Genomic DNA, 19,897 nt, shown 5'->3' with positions numbered 1-19,897 from the left:
ATACCGAAGCTACAGTGTCTCCTCTTGGAAGCCCAGAGAGCTCCTGCCTGTCCTCCAACATCCTCCAGATGCAGCCAGTTCCTCCTTGCTTTCCTCTTCTGTTCTAAAATACTCCTAACAAAGAATAAGCAGTGGCGTTGAAAATATCTTACATGGGAACAATCAACACGAAACATGCCTTTGTACATGAGCCTGACTCGGGGACGAAGCAACAACACCAAAGGACAAAAAGAAATATCGATTCAGACAACTCCAGTGCACGATATTTTCGGTGAGATTCCCCCCTCCCCCCAGCCCACCCCTAGCCCCACCCCCGCCCCCCTATCCCGGGAGTACAGTGTTGTCTTGTAACTGGAGCTTGGTTCAGCCAAGAGGGGTCCCCCTCTCCACCCCCCATTCTGGCTGGGGAGGGCCTCTAGTGGCCCTGGGTCTTGGGCGGCTTGGGCTCATGGATGACAGCGGCCGCTGACAGCCACGGCCCGATGGCCCGGGCGGTGCTCTGCTTGGCCACGCTGTAGTGGCTGATGACAGTGTAGAAGCGGCTTCTGGAGTTGGGGTCCTGGGATGAGTAGTAAGCATCCAGGGAGGCCGGGATACAGCGCTTGTGCTGGGGAAGAAAGAGACAGTCAGGGCCAGGTCATTTCCCTCCCTCCCTGAGACTCCACCACCGCATCAGAGGCCACAGACACACGAGGTTCTCAGCCAGAAGGGAGGTGGCAGCATCCGGCCTGGGCCTGCCTCTCTGTAGTCCTTCCCCACATGATCACCATCATCAGAGCTGCCACCTACTTGGAGCCAGAAGAAATAGCCCCGGCGCTGATAGAAACTCAAGGTTGACCTCTATTTGCCGACTGCGTGGCTGTCATCGGTCTACTGGAGCCGTCAGATGCCCTTCATCAGGCTGAGTCACCATCTCCCAGGCCAGTGCCCACAGCCAGGGGTTGTTTATTTTGCTTCCTTGACTATATACTTGTAATCTCTTTTCTTTCATATCAAAAACCTTGATTCCTAACATTGTTATAATTGTATACTTGCATTGCTCTGTGGCATAGATCAAGCGGTCATAGCATAACACAGTGTCGTAACTACCAGACAACTGAATGGACTGTAAGATTTCTTTGCAGCACCCTTTGTCCTTAGAATGCATCCCACTGAGGGCAGATCGTCAACGCAATGTGCTCCATAGTCCTCTGAAATATTTATTTTCTTCATGAGTTTATGTCCACAACTTGATAGAGAGCTAGGTTCTTTGTTTCAGTTGTTTTTAATTTTCAGGAGTTACTTTCTTTGTTATTTTTTATATATGTCAAAATTTGCATATATCAAGGACAGCTATATAACAAGATACATCCAGAGGAGTCTCCTTCATCCTGCCCCCTCTGCTCTGTTCCCTTCCTTCCCTGCTGAGTAACCATCTTTCTTAGTTGTTTTTTTTTTAATTTATCCCTCCAGGATTTCTTTTTGAAAATACAAGCAAATATCCTTCACCTCCCCTTTTCCTCACACAAAGGTAGCACTTTTTTTCTTTGTTATTTTCCTGGAGGAAAGGAAGACCTTCTTAGCTTACTTTCTCCACTCTGTGGAGACCCAGTGTGTGGCTACCCATAGTTCATTCAGCTTTCCCTGATGGACCCTTGTGGTCAATCCTTCGGGACCATAGCTCTAGTTACCAAAAAATGCCATCCTTGGAGGTGGTGTGGCAAAACAAAACCAAAAAAAAAATGTGTTTTTAAGGGAGAACATCCATGTCCCTATCTCTGGAATGTAATTATATGTCTTGGAAAGCTCTCTTAACAAAACACTCTTAACCTCCATCTCCTCTGATGAAAAAAAGGGGGTCTGCAATAAGACCCATTTTGCATAATGACCGTACAGCTCGGTTGAAGTAATGTGAGTAAAATGTCTAACAAAGCCCTGACACAAAATAAAGACTCTTTAAATGGTTATTTATAAATATGACTATCACCTGTTTTAGCTCTAAAACAGATTCCTTTTTTTGCAACTAACATGTGTTGAGAGCCCTTTGTATAGAAGACTCTTGACAAACTGATTTTACTTAAATTTTCTCTGTGTGTATTATCAGCCTCCGCTTTGTAGGCAGGAAAGCTCAGAGAGCCAGGAGACCCCCCTCTCCTGCAAGAAGTAAAGCAGGGATCAGGGGTAATGGGCCCAGGTAGAGGACTGGGACCTCAGAAAAACCCATTTCCCACCCTTAGATCCCCTTAGGCCACTGCAAGGACAAGGAACCAGCCGTTGACCCAGGAAGACCCAGGCCAAGACAGAGCTTTCAGAACATGGTATAGTCTAGCTCTCCTTCACTGCTGACCTGCTGTGGGAAACCAGACTCCCTCCTGGCTTCAGCACTCTGGAGAGCACCACAGGGGCTAAGGAACTCTTGCCCACTGAAACCCAGTCCTCATGAAAAACTTCTTGCCAGACACATAGGACAATTTCAACAGCTGCAGGGAGGTTGTGACACCCAGAATTTGGATGCTAATGAAACTCTGATGCTGAAAAACCCTCTAATTGAAGTTGACAGCCACCTGGCGCTGCTTACCTGCCAGGATCTCCTTACCTTATAGACAAATCCCTCTGGGCAGCTGTGGTCATAGGTGAAGGCTTTGTAAACCACCAGGAACACGATGCAGGCGAGGAATGCGAGGGCCAGGCTGACAAGGATGGTGACCTAGAAGCAAACAAGACTAAGTTATCAGTCTCAACTGGCCTGCCTTCAGTTCATATGTGCAGATTCAAACTGGCAGGCTGCCTGGTGGGTTAGAAAGAGGAGTAGGTGCCAAGGCCCAAAGAAAGGGCTCCGTCACTAACTTGCAGTGTGGTGCTGAGCAAATCATTTACATCTTCTGGCCTCAGTTTCCCTTTTTTGCCAGATACCCTCTGAAGTTCCTCTGGGCCCAATGTGTAATTCCACCACCACCCCTATTTACTTTTCCTATTAAATGTGGGGCTACCTGGATGATCATTAAGTCATCAGTTCCTGTGCCTCTGCCTCACATTACTCCCTTCACCACTGCCACTACCGAATCCCTGTTTGCAACATCAAGTGCTTATTTCATCTCCACTTGGACACCCAGTTGGCACTCCAGGTGCACCCCCAACCCACATTCCTACTTTCCCTCCACCCCTGCTCCACCTGCATTTCCCTATATCAGGAAATGTCAACTCCACCTTTGTAGGCACTAGGTTGAAGACTTGAAATCATCCATGACTCATGATCTACATCTAGTTAAATGGAAACCAGCATTTCTGCCTTTGAGCACACTCATAATCTGACTACTTCTTAACCCAGGAGACCTCTCCACTCTGGCCCAGGCCATGGGCCTCTCACCTGCAATATCAAAACAGCCTTCAAACAAGCAATTGCCTTGACCCCAAGGTGTAACCAGCACAAGGCAAACAGAGAGGGCCTTTCAAAAATCCAAGTCAAGGGGATGCGAGTGTGCTCAGCCTCGCGTACCGTGTGAGACGTAGAGCTCAACAACTGGGCCGCGAGCAAGATGCTTGTGGCCATGGGTCCCTACGGACAATCCCAGCCAAGATGCTTTGACCACATGAAGATGGGCTTTGTGATGGGTTGTGCCGTGGGCATAGCGGCCGGGAAGCTATTCGGCACCTATTCCTGTCTAAGGACCGGAATGCGGGGTCGGGAGCTGAGGGCGGCATCGGGAAAACCATGATGCAGAGTGGCGGCACCTTTGGCACATTCATGGCCATCGGGATGGGCATCCGATGTTAATCAAGGCAGTTGTTGCCTACTACATCTATCCTCTCCCATAGTTCTAGCCCATATTCAATAATAAAACAAGCCTTTGAGTAAAAAAAAAAAAAATCCAAGCCAAGGTGTACCCCTTGTCTTTTTAAAAACATTTAATGATCTCCAAATCAGTCAGAGGCAAGGAGGCAAGACTCCTCCTTTTTCCAAATGAATGGAATTGCTTGCTGGCGACTTTAAAAACTGGATGGGAGGAATTTGGAAAGGAAAAGAGGGCGCTGAATATGGGAGGCAAGCTGTCCAAATCTTGTGGGCAGACGCTGTGAGAAATTCCCTATGATTGTGTTAGGATGAAGTTTTAGGACAGAGTGATATTGTATAAGAAATATATATATATTGGTCTTCTCAGTTCCTGGTACAGAGCTCCTAAAGCCTTTGTAATTAGCTATGTGGTTTCCTAAGCGCTAAGAGCATGATAGGAGGGCCTTTTGTTACCATATTTGCTTTTTGTGTCCAGATCCTGAAATAGCTGGGATCCAAAAAGGTAAAGGAGGCACCTTTTATTATTCATAACAAGCCCTTGTTAGCCACACCTGAGCTGATGTTAATGAGGTGACTTTTGGAAAGCCCCTAAGGGTGGGGCTGGATGCCAAGGGAGCCAACCAGCAAGAAGAGGCCAAAGGCCAGTGAGATAATATCAATCATGCCTAAGTAGCTAAAGCTCCATAAAAACCCAACCAAGGGGGTTCAACGGGGTGCAAAGCTTCCAGGGTGGTGTGCAAGCTCACCCACACTTGGTGGCATGTCCCAAACTACAAACACCTGCTCAGACCACTCCGGGCCCTGTGCACCTGACCATCCATCACAGGTACCCTCAAGTGTGCTTCATGATCAATCAGGAAGCAGAAGTAAAGAACTTTCTCTGGACTGGCCGCTGTCCTAGCTTATTAAGGAACCTGAGGAGGAGGCGTGGGGACTCTCCAGTGACAGCAGTATTTCAAAAGTACAGGTGAACACACCTGAGACTTGGGACTGGCAGCTGCAGTGGGGCAGCCTCGAGAGACCAAGCACTGACTCCGCGCAGTTAGTATCAGAGTTGAGTTAAATTGTGGGACATCCTCTCGGTATCCACCAAGAAGTGGAAAATTGCTTGGTATGGAAAAACCCTCACATTTGCTGTCAGAAGGGCCATGAGGGTACAGAGAAAAGGTGTTTTTTCCTTTAGACAGTGACATGGGAAATTCAGTTCTAAATTACTGTCAACAGTGTGCTCTCCACTCCCCGCCTTTGCATCCCAAGCAATAGCCTGTTGTATAATTACCAGTTCCTGCCTGGGATTGGGGTGATGATGGAGTGCGGTGATGGTGCAGAGCTTGGAATGGAGCCACCCACAAGTCATGGGGAGAGATGGAGATGTCAGAGGAGGTGGAAACCTGGAACAAGAGGTACCCGGAAGACACATATGTCTACTGAGGACCCCCAAAGATAGAATTTCATTTCTACAAGGAAGGAGGTCACCCAAGACACTTCCCACCAATGCAAAGGACCTGGGAGCAGCCAGTCTGCAGGTGCCTAGAGTATGGGTGTAAGGAACTTTATATGGCTCATTTTCCCAATAAGCAAAAGGAAGAAACAGTTAAATGTCCATTCTCTGAAGAATTAATAAATCCAGTGTGGTCTAGCCATACAATCGGTCACTATTCAATCATAAAGCAGAATGAAGTGCCAATGGTTGCTACAAGTGTGGATGGACCTGAAAGCATGCTGAAGGAAAGATGCCAAATGATAAAGACCATGTGTTGATGATTCCATTAAGATGAAATAGCCAGGGGCCTCCCTGGTGGCGCAAGGGGTTAAGATGCTACCTATGAAGCTCACCACAGCCACTGCAGCACAAGTTTGATCCCTGGCTAGGGAGGTGACCCACATGGCACAGCAGACCTCTCCTGACTTGCCCGCTGCTCCCCTCAGCAATGTATTTCAGTCAATTTGCCTATTCTGTTCCCCACTCTGTCTCTGGTGAATCCTCTTACCCCCCAAAACTCTGGCCTGTACCCCAGTTCTTGTATAAATAAATAAATAAATCTTTAAATAAAAAAAAAAAAGATGAAATAGCCAGAATCAGAAAATTCTCTACGGATGACAGAATGCAGATTGATGTTTTCCTGGGGCTGGGGCTGGGCGGTGAGCAATGTCCACTAAGAGGATCAGAGTTTCCTTGTGGGGAGGGGCAGAGGGGTAGGTATAATGAAATGCTCTGGAGCTGGGTAGTGTGATCGTTGTACAACATGGCCAATGTGTTAAATGCCACTGACTTGCTTACTAGAAAGTAGTTAATTTCATGCTATTTGTTTTAAAAGGCCCAGAATTCAAGCTGGTTCTTTCTGTCAAAGGGACACTAAGCAGAGCCTCCCCTCAGCAGAGCTGCCCACAAGACTGGGACACAGACATGGAGTGTCCACAGACAACGTGTGACTATGAACCTCCCTTATGCAAAGGAGAGGGGAGAGAGTGGCCGGCCCACCCTGCCACCACTCCCGCTTCAGCCTGATGCAGGGCCTGAGACCCCTCATGATATGGGCAACCCCAAGTCCTGACAGAGCAGAGACCCAACCTCTTGTCAGACTCCAGGGCAGGACCCTTAGCCAGGGTTCCCCAGACACGGCAGGGCCACGGGAAGACCACCATCTCAGTCCCTGGGTTGCAATAGTGCAATGAAGAAAGACAATAATGTACTCTAAACTGATTCTTGGAGATTGGTCACTGGAGACTTGGAAACCCCAGGAGGTGGGGAGAGAAGAAACGCACAAAACCCCTCCCACTGTCTGCCAAGCCAGGATGCTGATCTTGGGCTCTCATTATATGGGGAAGAATGAACTTCATTAACATTCATGTACTCAGCCTCTGGATACCTCCATCCTTCATAAACTGCCCTTTTTATGAAGAATGCAAACCCTAGAAACCTCCAAGCAATAGGCCCATTCACATTGGGGAAATTGCACTTTGTGGGGAGGTAAAAACAGGCCTGTCCGACACATTCGTCTTTCCTATGTGACAGTCAAAAGCTCCAGAGACAAAATTAAGCTGCAGTGCCTTGCTCCTGGCTTGGCCCCACAGAGCCTGATAGGACTTGGAAAATGAGAGGATGTGGAAAATGAGAGGAGATCACAATATCCATAAATTCTGCCCAAGTGATACCCTGGTTTCCCTAGCCTCAAGCACTGAATGGTATAACATCTTTGGAGCCAAAATGTCTAGACAGAAAGTCCAGCACTGTCACTTATTTGCTGTGGGACCCTGGGGAGGTTGCTTATGCCTTGGAACCCTTGGTTTAGTTCTCTCTGAAGTGGGTTGACACTGATAGTTTCACATAATGTAAGACAGAATGTGGTGCATGAGACCCTTGGAATAGGCCTAGGTGATATTTTGACTTATATGAACTATGTATTCGATCATTCAAATGACCAAAATATATGCTTTATACATATTTGGTCTTCATCCACAGTTCCTGGCTCACAACTCCCAAAAGTCTTGGAATTTACTAAGATTAGAGAGTGACATAGATATCTTGTCATGTGAATGGGGTGATATTTGAGGAAGCACCCAAGGGTGGGGCTGGTTGCCTGGGGAACCAAACATCCAGTTCCACTCCCTGGCCTCTGGCCAGGGGAGAGGCACTGGAGGTAGAGTTCAACTGGCAATGGCCAATAATTTAATCAGCCATGCGAAAATAATGAGGCCTCTATAAAAAAGCCAAAGGAAGGGCTTTAGAAAGCTACTGGGTTGGTAAACACATAGAGATTTGGGGAGAGCAGCACCCCTGGAGAGGAAACGTGAGCTCTACACCTTACTCATAACTTGCCCCATGCATCTCTTCCACCGGGATGCTCCTATATAATAAAATTATGTTATAGTGAGTTATTGGGTTTCCTGAGTTCTGTGAGCAGCTCTACAAATTAATCAAACCTGAGGAGGGGGTCAAGGAAGTCTCTGATTTGTAACCAGTTGGTCAGAAGCACAGGTAACAGGCTGGGCTTGCAGTTGGCTTCTGAAATTGAGAACAGTCTCAGGAGACTGAGCCCTTACCTGTGGAATTGTTATAGGACAGGGAGAGGGGCAGCCCAAACCCCGCAAACCTGCCTATTCTAAATGGGTTCTGCCATCCGCCGCATCAACACAAAACATAGGAGACTTTAATGGGAAGGAACTTTAATAAAACTAGGAAACAATACAGGAAAGGCAAAGAGTCTAGTTTCTAAATGAAGCACCCAAAGTTACCCGTCCCCTCGTGGGTAAAACTCCATCCAAATGGGATCGGCCCAGAACAAGGCCCCAAAGCCTGCTACAAGTCTAAAACATCTTCCAGTGGGGACCCACAGAAAAGGGTCACAAACAACCGGACAAGCCCGGAAGGAAAAGAGCAAAATCAACATCAAGATAAAAGCTGCCATTGTCACCTCCCCACGGGTCTCACCCACATCTGTGTCACCCAGTCCATGACCAAAAGACAAGCACAGTTTCTTCACGTGTCTCTAGGCTCCATGCGCCTCTTCCAGGTCTCCTGGCTCCATCCTGCTTCCTTCCTCAGTCTCTTCTGCAGCTTCTCCTCTTCCTCCTCAGCTCCACCCTCCCTTGGGTGGGGCAGGGAACCTCCCCCTTTCCTGGGACCACCCTGTTACAGAATCTGACCTTCTCTCCAGGTAGATCCTGTTAGAATTGAGTTAGAATCTTGTTGAGAATTACTGTTGATGTGGAGAAACCTCCACATACATTAGAATTGGATCTGGGAACCCTAAACAGCCCAGCCCATGGTAATGGCTTAATAAGCACCCATGTAGCATGAACATGCATTGCATTATTTCACGTCCTCAAAACTCTGTCGGGCAGGTGCTATCCATGTTTCTGTTTTACACATAGTCTATCAGAGGTTGATGGAATGTTTTACATATGGGGGCAGAGTAGGGATCTGAACTCAGGTTGTCTCACTCAGAAGTCCAATTACCTAACCAAATGTTATAAAGCTGATAAATCTATAACTGTATTAAAGTCTATTTTGTTAAATATCTATATTACCATTATTATAAGAAACCCAAGAGGAAAGACAACCATTACAGTCCTGCCATTATCTCAAGTCTGTTTGATATGCTTGCTATTTGTCCCTACCCCCAGGCATTCCTGCACAGATCTTGATTCCTCCTGGTGGCCATACTAACTTTCCATGATCACCTAGAACATCCTCACAAATCACCCCCAAACCAAGGCAGGCCTCTACATCACTATCTCAAGGTGATGCAAAATCGTTAGTCCAATGTACACTAGACTATCTGAGGAACAACCAAGATGAAGAAGGCAAAGCCAAACTAAATGCTTTTAAAGCAAAAGGCCCCGTGTATGTGAAATGGTAAAGTGGTGCTTCTATTGGTGTCCCCAGTGCTGTGATAACTGCATGGCTGCAGCTGAACTTGGTTCAGGTGCCTTCTCAGCACCAGGACCACCAGGTGTCACACTGGGCCGCCATCACCTGTGACTTGTTCTTTCAGACCCAAGGACAGCCCCTCAAGGATGGGGCTTCTGAAGGTCTGAGGGTCCCACTGTTTAGATGGTTGGCTGGGAATTTGTGCTGAGGGGCCAGAAAAGTACCTCTCACATGAGCCATCTCTTTTCTGGTCTCTCCTCCCAGCCCATCATCCTTGCTAACCAGCAAAGGAGCCTTCTCCTTTGCTCCTATGAACAACTCATGGGGGCTGACATTATGTCCTGACTCAGTGGGCCTACAGATCCTGGGCATCATAAAGAGAATGATCAGGTGCAGGGTCCTGATGCTACACCCAGAGGTTCTGGTCCCCTAAGTCTATACAACATCATGCAGGCACATCTGATGGCTCAGTCCTACCTAGATCCCATAGAGAGGGGACTGCTGAGAGTCCTGTTTTTCAGCTGAGGAAACTGAAGAACAGGGGGAATTATCAGGCTTTTCCAGCCCATCTGTAGCTCAGCAACTAGAAGTGGGTTCCAAACACTTTCTTTCTTCAGCACTGACCTCTGCTACCTGTCCCAAATCACACCCATCCCAGGACCATTCTAGGAACACACAGACACACACAGAGATATGCATAGACATAGAGAAACACATACACAGAGACACAAATAGGCATAAAGACACACACGGACACATAGAACCACCAGAAACAAAATAAGGCCATGACTCAAAACACAAACACAGACATATGGACACACAGACACATAAAGAATTAAACACAAAGACATAGATACACAGACTTACTCACACAGAAATACAGACACACACAGACACAAGCACGCACACACACACACACACACACAAACACACACCATTCCCCCATGAATAAGACCTCTATGGAACTCACTTGTACTCTGTCCTGGCCACCTTCACATATGGCTGTATATTACCAAGACTTTCTGACCCATCAGCACAGCCCAACAGGCTGTGAGCATACAGAGAGCAGGAGTGTGCTCCAGGGACAGCCTGCTCCACTCTGGGTCAGGGCCTGCCACAAAGAGCACATGAGTGAGCTTTGAAAGACTGACATCCTTTCACTTCAGCCAAGCCCAGGGCCAGGCTCCAGAGCAGGGTGGTCACCTCCTCCTCCCAGAGGGCCTTCCCTGTGCATCCTGGCTGCAGTGAGAGGCACACAGACACATCACAACCCACATGGAGACAGAGCCTGCATCCACATCTCCATGGAGACGCCAGCCCTGAAGCCCAAATAGCTTGTTCCATTAAGCTACTTTGATTCCTCAATCCCCTTCCTTGGCAGAAGAGTTGATAAAAAAAAAAATCAGGTCAGTAAAATTGGCTTGGAAAATTCTAAATTATCTTCAAGTTCCAATGCGTGGCACTGCCAGACATGCCAGCGGGGGCTTTAGAGCCAGATAAGCTACTCCATGTCTTCCTATAATTCTTGCAAGAGTGAGAAATAATGCCTGCCAATATCACAACAGCACACACAGCAGGATCTTTCCCAAACCAAAGTCAGTCATGTCGGGGCGGGGTGGAGGGGAGACAGCATTACTGCTCCTCTACTCAATTTGCAACCAGTCTTAGTCCATGAGGAGGAAGGAATCTCGACCCAATCTTATACCTCTCCCCGCTCCAGTCCTATACACAGACATACACTCCCTGCCCAGGAGGAGTCTAGGAGGGGTTTTCACAGAAAACAGTCTAAGTAAGTGGCAGCTCTAAGACAGCTGCCCTTGGACAGGTCAATTTGCAAGGCTGACCCTGGGAACTTGGGCATCAGGAGGATGCCTACCTTGCTGAACTGGCAAGACAGGCTCACTGTGCCTCCACTGTATGAACAACACGGTTTAGGCAAACATCCGCCTTCCTTCAGGAAGTTGGCAAGTTGGGCACGAGCCAGGCAGAGGCCATGTCTATCTGACAAGCCCCCAGCAACAATCTAAGGTCCTGAGATTCTAACATGCTTCCCTGGTTGACATTTTGTTAGGGAGAAAAGGATGTCCCAAAGCTAATTCCATGCAGGCTTTGTGGACTCCACCCCCACCCCAGGCCAAAGCCAAAGACACTGGGAACTCCAAATCCCATCACCACCAAAGGGAAGGTGGCTGGGACCTGAGGGTGGGGTTCAGCAGCCAGGTTGGTATAAAGGCTTTGGAGGGGGGTCCCCCAATTTGGCTCCCCGCCAGCTCTGAGAGTGCCTTTGGGTTTCCAGGTCGGCGGATCGGGTAGGACGCGTTAAAGACTTTATTTTCCTATTTTCTCCCTGAGTTGTACATTTCCTTAATTCTCTTTCCCTTGTAAATAAACCTTTTATTAACCTTTTGTGTGTGCCTGTAGTGGAGTATTCATAAGTCCCTTTTAAGCGCGCAGGTGAGGACCCACAGCCAGGCAACCCGTTTTATTTTATATCGGGGTTGCCCTATAACAATTTCACAAGTGTCGTCACCACACAACCACAAGAGAGGACACTGGCAGCTCGAGGCTGGTTCCCCTGGACTTCAGCTCACGCTCCTTTTCCCTCTGTGGTCTGGACTTTAAATCCTGGAATGCTTTTGCTATTGTAAGTCATTAACATTAACGTGGGTGCAACTGCAGACTAAATCCTGTGATTTCGTCTAGTGAATTACCCAGCTGGGTGGTCCGGGGACCTCCCACACAGCTCCCTTCATGCTCCTTTCCCTGTTCCCCCTAGAGAAGAGTCATCCTGTATGTTGTTTGTCAGGGCCTGGCAGTCAATGACTATGCTTTCTGAAGGACCCTGCGCCTTACAGGAAGGCACTAGGTCTTTGTCTTCACCTTCCCCTTTCTGCCCCAGGCCCAGGGCCATGAACTTCTTTCTTCTTTTACTTCTTGCCTCAAGCATCAGGAGAGGATAAGTGTCTTATTCCTCCTGCGTGGAAGGAGCCTCGGCCACCTCCTTTCTCGTCTATTCCTCTCCTGTCCTGTGGCATCTTGACCTAGGCTTCCACTGCGTGAAACTGACATTAGAAATTGGAAACAAACACTCTCTCCTGCCTTCTGTCTCACATTTTTTACCCTCCAGTGCTGGAGAGTGCGCTTTAAACTGGCCTTTTTCTCACCAGGCAAACTGAATGAGAAGCTGGCTGCTGGCTTAGCTTACCCATCCCGAGTCCCATGAGCCTTTGCATATAAAAAGCTGCCTATCAAGTTATCAGGTGCTTTCCAGGTGAACAAAGCAGCTCTTTGCCATTTGGGGTTCTTATGTACTCCCTTGGCAGGGAGGCTCAGGAAGAAACAATGGAAGGATTCTGGCACCAAAACCCCTTCCTAACCCTTGTCAATCTGCAGATGCAGTGGAGTAGGCTGACTCCATTGCCACGTGGTGAGATCATTATCATCTTTAAATGACACTTAACAGTCAAGTCGGCCCTCCAAGACCATACGTTCTCAGGTGGGCAGTGCACATTCAGAGTGGCCTCTGGTGGAACACTTTCCCTCCGTCTGTTCTGTGCCCATCAAGAGAGAAAAATAGAGTAGTGTTCACTGTCCTGACTGAAGCCAGAAACACCCATGCTTGGGGTCCAGCCCCGCACCCCCTCCACCTCCTGGTTTTCTTGTTACATTTCCTGGGCCTCAACTTTCTCATCTAGAAATTGGGGTCACAGTAACTCCCTTGAAGTACTGATGTGAGGATGCAATATGATGGTGATGAGCCCTGGCACGCTGGCACACAGTCGGCGCCCAGATGCCACTCACTCTCCATGCCTCCAAGGATGGAGGCACCCCAGTATCTAAATTATGATTCCCTTGACCTGTCCCACAGTTCCGTGTCTTGAGTGCTATTTTCCATGCCAAATAGACGGCATTCATTCAACATGAGTGAATTCATTCTATTTGCATTCATCAGACTCATCTGTTCATGGGAGACAACCAGAGTGACTGAACAAAGCACTAATGATGGTTTTGTGGGTCCTTTTGGCCTCCTCAGAAGATAAGACATTACTTTCCTTTGGGTTTTATTAAATACTAGGACAAGGCTGCAGATGGCCATCCCCACTGGCCAGACCTGGGCTGTTCTGAGGACAGACATGCCCCCCAGCTGTTATCATAACATAGCTGATCCTCAGTTTCTTCATCTATAAAACAGGAGTTACAATACTCTCTAGCTCCCCGCGTGTTGAAAGGCAACCTGAGATCATCCATATGCACGCCATTCGCAACGTTCAAATCACAAACTTTTAACTTCAACTTCACCATGGTGCAAAAAAATCCACACTCAATAGAACCATACTTTAGATTTTGAATTTTGCTCTTTTCCTGGACAATTGGATACTCTCCCGTGATTCTGGGCAGTGGCAGCAGGCGGCAGTTCCCTGTCAGTCACACCACCATGAAGGCAAATAACCATTCTGACTTTCACTTTCAGCACAATATTCAGTAAATTGCATGAGATAGGCACACATTATAGTAAAATAAGCTTTGTGTTGGATGGTTTTGCCCAACTGTAGGCTAAAGTGATCTGTTTAAGGTAGGTGAGGCTGAGCTACGACATCGGGTAGGTTAGGTGGAAAAATTGCTTTTTCCACTTACGCTTTTCCACTTAGAGTGGGTTTATCAGGTTGCGCCCACACAGTAAGTCGAGGAAGATCTGTAGATCACCTTTGGTCTGAAGAGCACATGTTCAATAAAGTGAATGAATGTAGCAGAATGATTTCTGTCATGATATTACCTTGTTATCTCGTGGGTAGAAATGTCAACCCTTAAAATGGCAGGCTGGAGGCCATTTTAGAGAATGAGCATCTGTTTTGCTCATGGTTCATACTCTGCTTAATTCCTCAGTTCTGGTCAGTTTTTGCTGAGGGAGTTGGCTTTGTTTATGGGTTGAGTCCCCATATCCAAGAGGCTTTCACTGGAAAGGCTCCAGATGGACATCAAGAATTAATAAACACAATGTGGTTGCTTTAACTTTATTTCTTATTAATAATTTTAACACCAACCCTAAAAGGTAGGACTTCATTTGGCCTGTTTTATAAATGGAAAATATAAGACCCAAAGAATTTAAGTCACTTGCATAAGGAAATGCAAGGACTGAAGGAAGAAGAGGAATTTGAACTCAGGTGTGGTCCCCAAGTCTGTGTGCATTTCCACCCGCTCTACTTCCCCTGGAGTGGCTGTTTAGAACACAAAGGTTCTCTCCATTCCCAAACGGAAAACATTGTATTATCAAGCTGTCTGGTCAGCTCCCCATGGAAGCTCCCCACAAGCCCATTAGGGAAGCCCATCCTCTCGGGCCTCAATGAATCCAGCTAAGTAAATTGCCTTTTGAAAGGAAAAGGAAAATGAAACATCTGTGGTCTCAAACTTTATATGAGCAATAATTCAAGCCTCTCTTTCAGAACCTAGAGAGCCAAACTCCCCCTGGGAGGGAGGCACAGTGCAGAAGTGTGATCCCTGCTAGAGCCAGGAATTCATTAGCATTTGTGGAGCCCTTGAAAGAGAAAAGGCACAGTTTAAATTGGAACATACCAAAGCAATAACTCATTTCCCAATTTAATTTGCTATTGGCATAATCATTAGAAAGAAGGAACAGGGATATGGGGTCCAGGCTTGTGTTACAGATAAATCTCTAGCTTCTTGAATCAGCTTTCATTTCAAAAGTTGAGAATATTGTTCATCTGGAAACAAAGGATGTTAAGGACTCTGATAAAGAGACTTTCACAGGAGGAAGAAACTGAAGCCTTCATAGGGTTGTGTCTTTGTAAGCTGATAAGTCAAAGGTAAATGCAGACTAGAGATCTATATACCTGCATCTAGATCTAAACAACCTTTCAAGAATGAGGGGGTCAACTTTTCCTGACCACCTACTATGTGCAATCACAGAGAAGACAAGCGACAAAAAGCAGTGAAGGGAGCCTGGCGTGAGGCAACAGGGTGTGTTGTGGACTACATGGACTAAAAGGAAAGTGTCCCATCGATCAGGGACAGAGGATAGCTGTCAAGGGTGGGAATGAAATCCAAGTATGGTCAATGATCTGCTTTTTCAGGAAAAAACAGACATTCTAAACTTGAAATGAAATTTACCAATTTTTAAATTGGGGCAGTAGACACAAATCTGCACTTTCACTCACTATTCATTTCAAACATTTCAGTGACAGGGTAGTGTTGATCCTTTTAACCCTCTTTATAGGAAAGGAAGTTTCCATAAAGTGATAGTCCAGGGTCAACAGAGATTGAAACCAGGACTTATGCCCAAACTGTTCCAAAAAGTTGGTGAGGGATCCAAGGTGTGAGCCGGGCTGGGGCTGGATCGCGAGGACAGTATGTGGCAGTGACTGCACAGGGCAGGGGAGGGAACTAAAGAACTAAATGGTGTATCCTGCTTGTGCATCCACCGAACATCTCCAAAGTGACTCTGCACCGGCGTCCACAGAGAAGGGGAGACTTGGGGGTATTGAGAAGAAGGACCTAACACTTTTGAGCATCTAATACAAGCCAGGTGGCAGGTTTACATGCATAGATTTGCTGAGTTCACACAGCTACCGTTTGACAGAGATGTAATTACCCCATCTTACTTAAGGTGAGGCAAGGGTCTCGAAGCCAGGCCAGGCCAGGCCTCTTCTTTCTCACATTTGTTCAACCACCTGGGCCTTCCTCCCACTCGGGCTCCTGGACAAGGTGAGCTCTGGAGCATCTACCACAATTGTGTCAACCACCCGTATTTTGTACAAATAGTCCACAGCAGAAGGCCCTCACAAATCTTCCCCGGGTTACTGTACATAAGGTGAAACATCTAAATTAAGATGTCACATGAGCCTTACTGTATCTGGCAGTAGTCATGAAAGGCTTCTGAGCATGCAGGGTACTCAAGGTTTGGAGAATTCAGGATTTAAATGGGAAGCAACATCCAATAAGGGTGGAGGAGCTAGCACCAGACTGGCAGGGGAGCAAGTCTCTACACCACCATTTACTGGCTGTGTGACCTTAAGCCAGTGGGACCACCTCTCTGAGCCTTAGTCTTCTCTTGTGCAAAACAGTATTAATCATAACACCCATCAGGCTTACTGGGAAGACTCCCCAAGATACTGGAAGTAAAGCTCCCGCCCCCTTTTGGATATCATTACAGTCATTATTACTGGAATACATTTCTTAAGTGGTCGCCCATAAGACCAAAGGCATGGCTTCCTGTCACTAAAATGGCAGGATGCCCAGCTGAACCCCTTCATTTCATCCAGTGAGTCACAACCTTAATTAACTTTCCCATGGTGTGACTAGGGCATGAATAAGGCCCTTGCATTTTGCCCATTCTCCTTGGCTCCAAATAATGGATGTGCTTACACCTAATCGACCATTCTGATGCTACAGAGATGAGCAAATCGCCCAGGAGACACCCAGGACTGCACACACAGCCAGGCTGAAAGGCTGCAGACAGACCTGTCCACAGAACATTCAACTGGGAACTGAAGGAAGTGATCGTCCCTCTACCAAGTTCCCTGTAGTGGCTGCACTCGGGGTCACTGGTGTGTGTGCTTACTCAACTGTGACCTCAGCCGTTCCTTCCCAGCAGCCCAGGCAGGAGGCACTGGGCATCCTGACCTACAAGGAAAAGTCAGCGTCATTTCCTATATGCAAAATTGCTTTTTGCAGGGTTTTGGAAAACCCTTTGGACTAGAGGTGAAGTCAAGGTTGCTTCATGGAAATGATAAATAAAACAGGGCCCAAGATGCAGGTGTGGAATGCTCTTAGCCACAGGTTGAGGTGGGAAAGGGAGACATTTGCCTGTGCTGTCCACTCCTTCAGGGCCCAGTCTTGGAGATTTCATTTTAGTAACCCTGGTATCCCCCCCCCAGGACTGGGCTATAGTAGGTGCTCAATAAATCTGCACTGAGTTAATCAATGCCACCTAATCCATGCATTCATCTTATTTTTATTACATCCCCTATCTTGGCCCAGTATGATTGAAGGCAACTTACAAGTCACACGATTTGCAATCACTCAGCTTTATTGAGTGTTCACCAAGTGCCAAGTTGTTTCTTTCCCAGTCTTCCTCTCATTCTTTTTTCCCCACCACCAACCTTCCCCTGCCCACTCCCCCTTAACCTCAGAGCTCGTGCCTCATTTCTGAACATGTGCTAGTTGTCATTAAGTATTTTACTTTGTTGAATCACCTGCTATGTAAATGCCCATTATTAGTCATTCTGACTTGCTTTACTGCACATAGTCCCCTTGAACTCCTTCCATTTTGCTGTAAATGGCACAAGTTCTGCCTTAGGCACTTTATATTATTTCTCTATTGTGATCTTCTGTGATAGGCATTACTATTGTTGTCCCCACTTTTCAGATAAAGAAAATGGTAATGAAAGGAAGGAACAAGGGTGAGCAAGTGCCCATACAGCAGAGGGAGCTTTCTTGAAGCCTGAATTAAGATAGGAGCTGGGTGCATTAGAAGATTCACAGACTCCAAAAGGTCAATGCAAACTGATTGCTCATAAGGCACATAAAAAGCTCCTGTGTAACTTGTGTGCCCTTGGACAAGTCACTTCCCTCTCACCCCTCTGTTTTTGCTTCTGTACAAAGGGAGTGGTTGGTGTCATGACCCATCACAGGGCAGTTATGCAGGGCAAAAGAGATGAAAAATGCAGCAAGCACAGTGCCTAGAGCCCAGAAGATTCTCCATCAGTATTCACCCTCCTGCTTATTTCTACCCGTTTCTTCTCCATTTATTGAAAGAGGCATCTTGGAGCGTGGGTGTTTAACTGTAAAATCATTGGCAAGGCTGCCCAGGCAGCTCATTATTACCTAAAAAGAAGAAAGGAGCTGTGCGAGGTGTCTCGGAGCTCTTCAAGCTCGCCTGCTCCAAATTTCATGAGCAGTGGGTGGCTGAAGAGTGTGGCGAGTTCCAGCCTGGGCCCCTCTTAAAAACCACGTCAAAATAAAAGGTGCCTCCAACTCCTCATTACAGCACAGTGCTCTGCAAGGCACAAGAAAGTCACGCTTTTCTGTCCTCTCCAGCTGCTGAGAAAGGCAATTGATTTTCCTGGCCTCATTTTCATGTTTTAAAGAACAATTTCCCCAGGGCTCCTCAGAGAACTGAAATGGAGAAAATCTCATTCATATTTTACCATGTAACCCAGAGACTAATCAAGCACCTGACAAGAGATAACTGGAGGAACAGCGAGCCCACAACAGCCCTGGACCAGGCACATGGGATAAGGGGGGTGACACATACATGATTTCGGAGAGACCTTTGAAGGTAAGAAGCACTGTAGTGAAGACAGCACCGGGGAAGGTGGCCCCTATGCCATCCTGGAGAAGAGGGCAAAAGAGTAATCCAGGCAGAGAGAATAACCTGAGGAGGGGTGTGAAGGTAGCACATAACAGTGAAAGATAAAGCTTGAGAGGTAAACAGGCAATCTCAAGAAAGAGCATGACTAAGAGTTTCTTGGGAGTACGAGAGAGCTAACAGGTGTTCAGCACCCATTCACTGATATGGTTCCATTGTCTGTAAAATGACTTGGGACTTCATGGAAATTGAACTGGAGTAGGTGAAACTGGAAGGTAGGAAGGCCAGTCAAGGACTAAAAATAATTCAAACTTGGACAAGTATTCCACATGTATCTTCATAGCCAAGTACTGAGACAGGGATTTGGGCAGATATCAAGACAAGGAGAGAAACTCGGGTTTACCACATGCCAACCCCATTCAGATGCTTTACAAATCTTATCTAAGGATCACAAAACAAGATTAGCATCTCCATCTTACAGATAAGTCTAAAGCTCAGGGAGGCCAAGAGAAATGAGTCACACAGGGAGACCCCATGAAACAGACAGGTCTCATGGACTCCAATCCCCAATTCCCCACCTTAACACAGCTCTCCTCTGCAGACCAAGTCAGGGCTGGGAACAGCTAAAACACAAAAGGGGAAGACAATTCGTTGCATCAGTGAGTAGATGCTGGAGTGAGATGTTGCATTCTAGATGCAAGAATGACTAATATGTGCCTAAAGGGAAACCTGTAAATACAAAGCCCTGAACTATTAATATTCAGTGACAAATGGTGTTGCTTTAATATCAAGCTCATATAAATGGAGGTTTCAGCTATTTGCCAGCATCCTGAGAACATGAGATTGTGGGCCATGCCTTATATTTCCATGAATCACACAAACCACCCACTCCAAGGTCGGGGACATCGTAGCTACTCTGTAAATACTTCTTGACTAAATGGGGCTACTTGAAGAAAAATTGCTGAAGGGAGTTACAATGAAGAGCATAACAATGGGTGCATTTCAAATATACGCTTTCAAAGTTCAGAGAGGAACTGGGTACACATGGAATTTATTTGTTTATTAATGCTTCACATATTTAGTGAAAAATTGCCCACATCCTCCTAGTAACATTAAGTCATGGTATTTAATAGGTTTATTGTGTATTCAAATAAAAAACTCAAAGAAACATTCTTTCTCTACTCTTTCCAATTTTATAGACTACGGAAGAAGGAAAGACATGTATATTCTCTTTACCAAGGCAGCATAAAAATAATACCATATCATACAAAAACTCAACATAACTTCACAATATTATTAAAGCAAAATTTTAGGTAATATAGTATCAAACAGATTTCAGATTTCAAACCATGACCAAATGAGGACATATAAGTATGGTATGATATTTTACAATCTATTGGTATAATTTGTCACAATCTAGGTTAAA

General features: G+C 46.5%; 1 protein-coding gene and 1 pseudogene across 2 annotated transcripts in view; one reads left to right on the top strand and one right to left on the bottom strand.

Annotated features, from left to right (window-relative positions):
• Positions 1 to 415: 415 nt before the first annotated feature.
• NSG2 (neuronal vesicle trafficking associated 2) overlaps positions 416 to 19,897 on the bottom strand; it is a gene marked incomplete at both ends in the record, with an annotated part of 51,295 nt that continues 31,813 nt past the window's right edge. Inside the window, 2 exons of the mRNA XM_084242079.1 lie at positions 416 to 607; positions 2,576 to 2,686. Of these exons, the coding sequence (XP_084098205.1) occupies positions 416 to 607; positions 2,576 to 2,686 (303 nt within the window). The remainder of the gene's footprint in view (positions 608 to 2,575; positions 2,687 to 19,897) is intronic.
• Positions 3,516 to 3,754, top strand: LOC311176506 (reactive oxygen species modulator 1-like; annotated as a pseudogene). The gene has a single exon. The product of its transcript is annotated as a reactive oxygen species modulator 1-like (transcript).

This window comes from Talpa europaea, assembly GCF_964194135.1.
Source record: "Talpa europaea genome assembly, chromosome: 9".
NCBI classification, from domain to species: Eukaryota; Metazoa; Chordata; class Mammalia; order Eulipotyphla; family Talpidae; genus Talpa; species Talpa europaea.
Note: the sequence above shows the minus strand (reverse complement) of the source record. Positions and strands in the feature narration are given on the sequence as shown.